This window comes from Marmota monax, unplaced genomic scaffold (assembly GCF_021218885.2).
Source record: "Marmota monax isolate L192 unplaced genomic scaffold, Marmota_monax_Labrador192_F-V1.1 WCK01_AAM20220418_F8-fsc00364, whole genome shotgun sequence".
NCBI lineage: Eukaryota > Metazoa > Chordata > Mammalia > Rodentia > Sciuridae > Marmota > Marmota monax.
Genome location: NW_026694525.1, coordinates 886,619 through 895,711, shown reverse-complemented (window position 1 = coordinate 895,711; position 9,093 = coordinate 886,619). Strand labels below are relative to the sequence as shown.

At 36.8% G+C, this 9,093-nt stretch overlaps 1 protein-coding gene across 1 annotated transcript; it reads left to right on the top strand.

Annotated features, from left to right (window-relative positions):
* Window positions 1-3,490: 3,490 nt before the first annotated feature.
* On the top strand, window positions 3,491-8,385 carry Phka1 (phosphorylase kinase regulatory subunit alpha 1; the record flags this gene model as incomplete). The annotated part of the gene is given in 3 exon segments (XM_046420230.2): window positions 3,491-3,544; window positions 6,203-6,403; window positions 7,864-8,385. Coding segments are annotated over 3 exon segments (429 nt in total), but the record flags the coding sequence as incomplete, so codon positions are not given.
* Window positions 8,386-9,093: the final 708 nt, after the last annotated feature.

Here is a 9,093-nt window from a genome sequence, read left to right as displayed (position 1 = left end):
AATTAAAAAATTCTTAGAGATAAATGAAAACACAGACACAACATATCGGAATCTATGGGACACATTGAAAGCAGTTCTAAGAGGAAAATTCATTGCTTGGAGTTCATTCCTTAAAAAAAGAAAAAACCAACAAATAAATGATCTCATACTTCATCTCAAAATCCTTGAAAAAGAAGAGCAAAACAACAGCAAAAGAAGTAGAAGGCAAGAAATAATTAAAATCAGAGCTGAAATTAATGAAATCGAAACAAAAGAAACAATTGAAAAAATTGACAAAACTAAAAGTTGGTTCTTTGAAAAAATAAACAAAATCGACAGACCCTTAGCGATGCTAGTGAAGAGAAGAAGAGAGAGAACTCAAATTACTAGCATACGGGATGAAAAAGGCAATATCACAACAGACACTTCAGAAATACAGAAGATAATCAAAAACTATTTTGAATCCTTATACTCCAATAAATTAGAAGATAGTGAAGGCATAGATAAATTTCTTAAGTCATATGATCTGCCCAGATTGAGTCAGGAGGATATAGAAAACCTAAACAGACCAATATCAATTGAGGAGATAGAAGAAACCATCAAAAGACTACCAACTAAGAAAAGCCCAGGTCCCGATGGGTATACAGCAGAATTTTACAAAACCTTTAAAGAAGAACTAATACCAATACTTTTCAAGCTACTTCAGGAAATAGAAAAGGAGGGAGAACTTCCAAATTCATTCTATGAGGCCAACATCACCCTGATACCTAAACCAGACAAAGACACTTCAAAGAAAGAAAACTACAGACCAATATCTCTAATGAACCTAGATGCAAAAATCCTCAATAAAATTCTGGCGAATCGGATACAAAAACATATCAAAAAAATTGTGCACCATGATCAAGTAGGATTCATCCCTGGGATGCAAGGCTGGTTCAATATACGGAAATCAATAAATGTTATTCACCACATCAATAGACTTAAAAATAAGAACCATATGATCATCTCGATAGATGCGGAAAAAGCATTTGACAAAGTACAGCATCCCTTTATGTTCAAAACTCTAGAAAAACTAGGGATAACAGGAACATACCTCAATATTGTAAAAGCAATCTATGCTAAGCCTCAGGCTAGCATTATTCTGAATGGAGAAAAACTGAAGGCATTCCCTCTAAAATCTGGAACAAGACAGGGATGCCCTCTCTCTCCACTTCTCTTCAACATAGTTCTCGAAACACTGGCCAGAGCAATTAGACAGACGAAAGAAATTAAAGGCATAAAAATAGGAAAAGAAGAAATTAAATTATCACTATTTGCAGATGATATGATTCTATATCTAGCAGACCCAAAAGGCTCTACAAAGAAACTATTAGAGCTAATAAATGAATTCAGCAAAGTGGCAGGATTTAAAATCAACACGCATAAATCAAAGGCATTCCTGTATATCAGCGACAAATCCTCTGAAATGGAAATGAGGACAACCACTCCATTCAAAATATCTTCAAAAAAATAAAATACTTGGGAATCAACCTAACAAAAGAGGTGAAAGACTTATACAATGAAAACTACAGAACCCTAAAGAGAGAAATAGAAGAAGATCTTAGAAGATGGAAAAATATACCCTGTTCATGGATAGGCAGAACTAACATCATCAAAATGGCGATATTACCAAAAGTTCTCTATAGGTTTAATGCAATGCCAATCAAAATCCCAATGGCATTTCTTGTAGAAATAGAGAAAGCAATCATGAAATTCATATGGAAAAATAAAAGACCCAGAATAGCAAAAACAATGCTAAGCAAGAAGTGTGAATCAGGCGGTATAGCGATACCAGACTTCAAACTATACTACAGAGCAATAGTAACAAAAACAGCATGGTACTGGTACCAAAACAGGCGTGTGGACCAATGGTACAGAATAGAGGACACAGAAACCAATCCACAAAACTACAACTATCTTATATTTGATAAAGGGGCTAAAAGCATGCAATGGAGGAAGGATAGCATCTTCAACAAATGGTGCTGGGAAAACTGGAAATCCATATGCAACAAAATGAAACTGAATCCCTTTCTCTCGCCATGCACAAAAGTGAATTCAAAATGGATCAAGGAACTTGATATCAAATCAGAGACGCGCCGTCTGATAGAAGAAAAAGTTGGCTACGATCTACAGTCGGTGGGGTCGGGCTCCAAATTCCTCAATAGGACACCCATAGCACAAAAGTTAATAACTAGAATCAACAAATGGGACTTACTCAAACTAAGAAGTTTTTTCTCAGCAAAAGAAACAATAAGAGAGGTAAATAGGGAGCCTACATCCTGGGAACAAATCTTTACTCCTCACACTTCAGATAGAGCCCTAATATCCAGAGTATACAAAGAACTCAAAAAATTAGACAATAAGAGAACAAACAACCCAATCAACAAATGGGCCAAGGACCTGAACAGACACTTCACAGAGGAGGACATACAGTCAATCAACAAGTACATGAAAAAATGCTCAACATCTCTAGCTGTCAGAGAAATGCAAATCAAAACCACCCTAAGATACCATCTCACTCCAGTAAGATTGGCAGCCATTAGGAAGTCAAACAACAACAAGTGCTGGCGAGGATGTGGGGAAAAGGGTACACTTGTACATTGCTGGTGGGACTGCAGATTGGTGCAGCCAATTTGGAAAGCAGTATGGAGATTTCTTGGAAAGCTGGGAATGGAGCCACCATTTGACCCAGCTATTCCCCTTCTTGGTCTATTCCCTAAAGACCTAAAAAGAGCATGCTACAGGGACACTGCTACATCGATGTTCATAGCAGCACAGTTCACAATAGCAAGACTGTGGAACCAACCTAGATGCCCTTCAATAGACGAATGGATAAAAAAAATGTGGCATTTATACACAATGGAGTATTACTCTGCATTAAAAAATGACAAAATCATAGAATTTACAGGGAAATGGATGGCATTAGAGCAGATTATGCTAAGTGAAGCTAGCCAATCCCTAAAAAACAAATGCCAAATGTCTTCTTTGATATAAGGAAAGTAACTAAGAACAGAGTAGGGACGAAGAACAGGAGAAGAAGATTAACATTTAACAGGGATGAGAGGTGGGAGGGAAAGGGAGAGAGAAGGTAAATTGCACGGTAATGGAAGGAGACCCTCAGGGTTATACAGTGGAGGGGGTAGAGAGAGAGGAGGGGAGGGGAGGGGAGAGGTGGGGAGGGGGGAGGGTGGATGATGGGAAAGGCAGCGGAGCACAACAGACACTAGTATGGCAATATGTAAATCAATGGATGTGTAACTGATGTGAATCTGCAATCTGTGTATGGGGTGAAGGTGGGAGTTCATAACCCACTAGAATCAAAGTGTGGAATATGATATGTCAAGAAATTTGTAATGTTTTGAACAACCCACAATAAAAAATTAAAAAAAAAAAAAAAAGAAATACAAAGTGTCTTCTTACAGCCTCCCATTTGTTAGCCCATCCCTCATGGCATGTGTTTTCTGCTTTGCAGTGTCATGGACTTTCTGTGGAAGGTTTTGTTCTTCCTTCTTCAACTACTAGAGAGGTAAGATTCTATGACTTTTGCATTTATAATGGTGAAGCATTTCAGTGATTTTGCTGGCTGAAGTATTTTAGTGATCACTTTTCAAAGTAGCAGACCTATGTCTTTTTATGAGTCATCTGAATACAAAAAGCATTTGAAGAAATGAAAGAATTTTTTTAAAAATTGAATAGGAATATTAGAGAATAATTATGTATTATATTAATTATCTAAGAAAACTTCTCATAATGGTTAATTATTTTAGGCTATATGAGAGTTGGAGAGGTCAGAGGGGATAGAAATCTAAGAATGAGTGACTTCTCATATACCCCCATTCTTCTCATCCCCACCTTTCTCTAGTAGGATGCTTGTAGACAATTAGTAGTCTTGAGCTCAAAGTGTATTTTGGAGTAACCTGGGCTCCCATCTCCAATTTATGGATTAAAATCTCCAGGGAGAGATCCTGAGTATATGTATTTTTCTAAATCCATAGAACGATGCTGATATATAACAATAGTTGGAGAATATTGCCACTGACCACAGATATACATTATTAAATGCTTTTGTATTTTCTTTTTCGCTCAAATCACCAAAAAATTATAAAGAACTTTTATACAAAATCATATTAATAAGCTAGAAATAATCAGACACTAGGAAATTCTCAAAAACACTGGAGTTATTGCAAACAGCAGCTAGGGACACTGGTACTAAAAATGTAATGCTTCAGGCCTTTACTATTGCCTAAAGGGCTTTCTATAATAAAGAACACCATATTCCCTATTTGCCATTTCTTTGAATTTAAGCAATATTAAAGTGTTAATAGTATTATTACTAATACATAGCTGAATAGTACCTTTAAGAGTTTTCAAAGCACTTTCTCATTATTTAATCTTCAACACAACTACAAAAGATAGCCAAAGAAGGGATGGTCACTCCAAATGTACAAATAAGAAAAATAAATTAGAGAAATTAATAATCCCAGGTCATGTAACTCATAACCGACCAAGACAGGACTTACACACAAGTCTTTTTTTCTTTATTGGTTCTTTCTAGTTATACATGATATTAGAATTCATTTTGATGAAATCATAAAAACATGGAATATAATTTGTTCTAATTCAGTTCCTAGTACTTCCCCTTTCTCTCCCCTTCTCCCTCCCCCATTCCTTATCTTCTACTCTACTGATATTTTTACTATTAACTTATAGTTTTGTTTTAAATTAGCTTCTTGTGGATAAACATGGTGGTGAGATTCACTGTGGTATATTCATATATTTTCTTGGGAAAGTTGTAGCAGATTCATTTCACTGTCTTTCTTATTCCTGCCACTCCTCCCTTCACTTCATCCCCCTGTGTCTACTCCACTGGCCTTCTTCTATTCTTTTTATCTTCCTTCCTCCTTATTTTGGATTAGCTTCCACATATCAGAGAAAACATTTTCACATTTGGCTTTGAGGGACTATCTTATTTCACTTAGCATGACAGTCTCTAGTTCTATCCATTTAACTGGCAAATGTCATAAAATCATTCTGGCTACGTAATATTCTGTTGTGTTAATATAACACATTTTCTTTATCCATTCATTTATTGAAGGGCACCTAGGTTGGCTCCATTGCTTAGCTATAGTGAATTGTGGTGCTATAAACATTGATGTGGCTGTGTCATTGTAGTATGCTGATTTTAACTCTTTTGGTTATATACCAAGGAGTGGGTTAGCTGGGTTATATGGTGGTCCCAATCCTAGTTTTTTGAGAAATCTCCATTCTGCTTTCCAGAGTGGTTATACCAATGTGCAGTCCCACCAACAATGTATGAGTGTACCCTTTTCCCCACATCCTTACCACCATTTATTGTTACTTGTATTCTTAATAATTGCCATTCTGACTAGCGTGAGGTGAAATCTCTGTAATTTTAATTTGTATTTTATTGCTAGAGATGTTGAACATTTTTTCATACATTTGTTAGCCATTTGTATCTCTTCTTTTGATAAGTTCTGTTTGGTTCCTTTGCCTATTTATTGATTTTTTTAGTGTTAAGATTTTTTATTGAACCCAAGTCTTTAGACAGAGACAGGAGTTTAAACTCAGGCATATTGCCTCCCTATATCACAAACTCAGTAAAATTTTACCAAAAATTATCCCTGAATCTCCTTCACCTAAAATAATTTTGTACTTCTTGATGCCCACTTCATTCTAACAATATATAGATGTTCTACATAATTCCAATCATCACATATATGCAGTTTTAAGCTTGACTTTATCCTTTATCCATAATCATCACATTTAAGTGGCTCCATAAAAACTCATGACATTTCTAAGCCATGACATGCTATTATTTATACAACCATTTCCATGTTTGTGTTACTTCTAGTTTTACCCTTGTGACTAATGCTGCTATAAACACTCTTGCACATAGAGCTTTCTTCCTCTTTTGAATTATTTTCTTGGGATGAACTCCCAGAAATAGGATTATGGGTTAGAGGGCATTGACACTTTTATGACTCTCCTTATGCATTGCCAGATTGCCTCCCAAAAAGATTGAACCAATTTACTCACTCTATTACATTAAGGGGGCTGAAGCCATGCTCATGGCTACAGTGTTTTTACTGTCTTTCAAAGCAGGTGATTGATGGCACCTGAGCAGTGAGCGCCTCGGAAGTAATTTTCTTTTTCTCTGTCACAGATGACTCCAGGTGAGATTAAATTCTCTGTCCATGTGGAATCTGTCCTGAATCGTGTACCTCAGCCAGAGTATCGCCAGCTTCTGGTTGAAGCCATCCTTGTCCTCACCATGCTAGCAGATATTGAAATTCATAGCATCGGAAGCATCATTGCTGTGGAAAAAATAGTGCACATTGCCAATGACTTGTTCCTTCAAGAACAGGTAGGTAAACTGGTTGTTTTCTCAGAGGAGAATTTTGATGCTAAGCTGACTGCATTCCAGGTTCCTCAGAAAGCCAAGATCACTTGGTTGTGCCTTCTTCCACATAGCTCTTTCCTCGGTTCCCTTCAGTGGCTCTGAACTGCGTTTGCAAAGGAAATGGGCTTCAGGATGACCTCTGTCTTTGGTCATGTTTCTTTCTTCCTTTCTTTCAAGATTATCTTAAAATTTCCTATTTATTTATTTACTTAGTGGTATTGGGTATGGAACCTGGGGCCCCATATGCTAAACAGGTGCTTTACCAATGAGCTACAACCCCAGCCCATTTTATTTGATTTTTATTAACATATATTAATTATACATATTAATCAGGTTCAATGTGATATTTCCATACATGCATACAGTGTGTACCAATCAATTCCAGCCTCCCTTTATCTGCCTTTCTCACCCATGTGTTTTGTGGTTTGTTTTTTATGGTCAAGTTACCTGGAACTCAGGAGATAATATGCTTTTCCCTGAAAAGCCTGAAGCATAGCATTAGCATCATATTTCAAACTCCTGATCACAATGCTTTTTGCAGCTTAAAATTGTTAGAGTTGTTTAGAAATCCTTTCTGGGCTATTAAGGAAAAGAGAAAATTTGATTTTGGTTTTACTTTGCTTTTTCTTTTACTACTTATCTGTAGGAAAGCTTTAAAGTGAAACTTTTATTTATACATTTTCTTAATAAATCTTCCAGGAAATTAAGCACAGTAAAAAATAAAAACTATTTATTGAAAGTATTTCAAAGGTTGCCTGGATTAAGAGTAGAAGCACCTAAGGTGAAAGGGTATGATTGTTGTCAACAGGAAATCTCTAAAACATAATAGGTATTTCATTCTCTTAATCACTGTGAGAAGATACAGAAGAACATATATAAGATTTTCTAGGACTGTCCTAATTTTAAATATTCTAGATTGATGTCAATCAATGTGTTAGAAAATGTGATCCTTTTTAATAATAGACTCTAGCCTTGGAAAGCTTATGGTCTATTTGAATTAAGTTGGCTTAGAAAGAAATAATGATTAAACACAAGATAAAAGAATACTAGTAGTACTAAAGAGTGTCAGACCAAAATCTCACTAGGGTGTTTTGTGAATGTTAACATTTGTCTCTGTAACTAACAGGTCTGACTCATATAGTTGATTATTACTATATTACTTTCAAAACTACACTGTAATAGGGAAAATTCTAATCAATAATTTTAAATAACTTCCATAATTTGGAGATCTAGTGAAAACGTATCTAAAAAACTGATATTCACTCTTTTATGCATAACCCTGATCCCTTCCTGGCTGAACAACTTAGGAACCAACTAATTGGTGATGGGGAGGAGGCTCTGAGTTATACTACTCAGGATTTCACTTAGTAGGATTAGTAATTTTTCCTTTCCCCTATGTTTTCTTACCCTTAAAAACCAAACAGAAAACCCTCGGCGCAGATGATAACATGTTGGCAAAGGATCCTGCATCTGGCATCTGTACTCTTCTGTATGACAGTGCACCCAGTGGCAGGTTTGGCACAATGACCTACCTCTCCAAGGCAGCCGCCACCTACGTGCAAGAGTTCCTGCCCCACAGCATCTGTGCCATGCAGTGAGGGCTTTGGGTCCTGGCTACTAGGAGTCTTTTGACAGCTGGTCCCTGTCTCAGTTGATTGTGCATGGAACTGAAATGTTAATGCCTGATCACTCCCCCCTGCCCCTTCCTGTCCCATCCTCCCAAGAAGAGAGAACTTTGCTGATAAACTAACTGCTTTAGAAGAAGTGAACCCTTACCTGGAGTCTCACCTCCAGTGCATCTGCTCAACAAAACCTTTCAATTATTGTCAATTCTTTCATGGTTCATAAAAGTTTGCATGTGTTTTTATTCTATAGATCTATTGCCAGCTTAGTTTTCTAACTCCTGTTTCAGGAGCAGATATTAATAATAACTTATTCCTAAAGTTTGTTTTTTCTTATGTGTGGTTTTATTGTATATATGAGTGGTGGATGCTTTGGGACATTCTTTCCAGTGAGTAGACTAAATTGTTAGATTTTACACTGCTGTAAATTGAAAATATCTATTCTAAGTGCCTTTTATTAGGAAAATAGAGTACCAGATCAGTTGGGTTCTTTTTCACTCACATGTTTTCTCACACTGATGAAGTATTCTGCATAGAATTACTGTCTCTCCTGTTGTCCTGTTGGTACCTGTACACATAGCCTATTCTTACATTGGTAAAATATTTTTAAAAAGCATGCACAGCATGTACATTGAAGGATTTCTGTATTAACATTTGAAACCACATTTTATGGAGATTGCTGTTACTCAGAGATGTGCTTGTAGCAGAACATGTGGAATAACCCAGACAAATGGAATCGGTACCCCAATTCCAAAGAGAAGGGAAAGGAGGGAAGACACCTGGGCAGTGTCTTACACATGGGGAGTTGAGAGGACATCAGATGTGGGTTGGTTCCCTACAGACAGCCTTGTGCACCAACTCCTTGCCTCTGAAGAGGGGGCCAAGAGAGTAATTTGAGCCTGTCTTCAGCAAAGAGGAATCCAACAGTCCAATCTATAGCTGTTTTTCCAAGCATCCTCCTCTTGTGTTCTTAGTCTCTGCCTCACTTGTCTACTCACATTTGCCACATCCAACCAGCCCCTCTCAACTCCC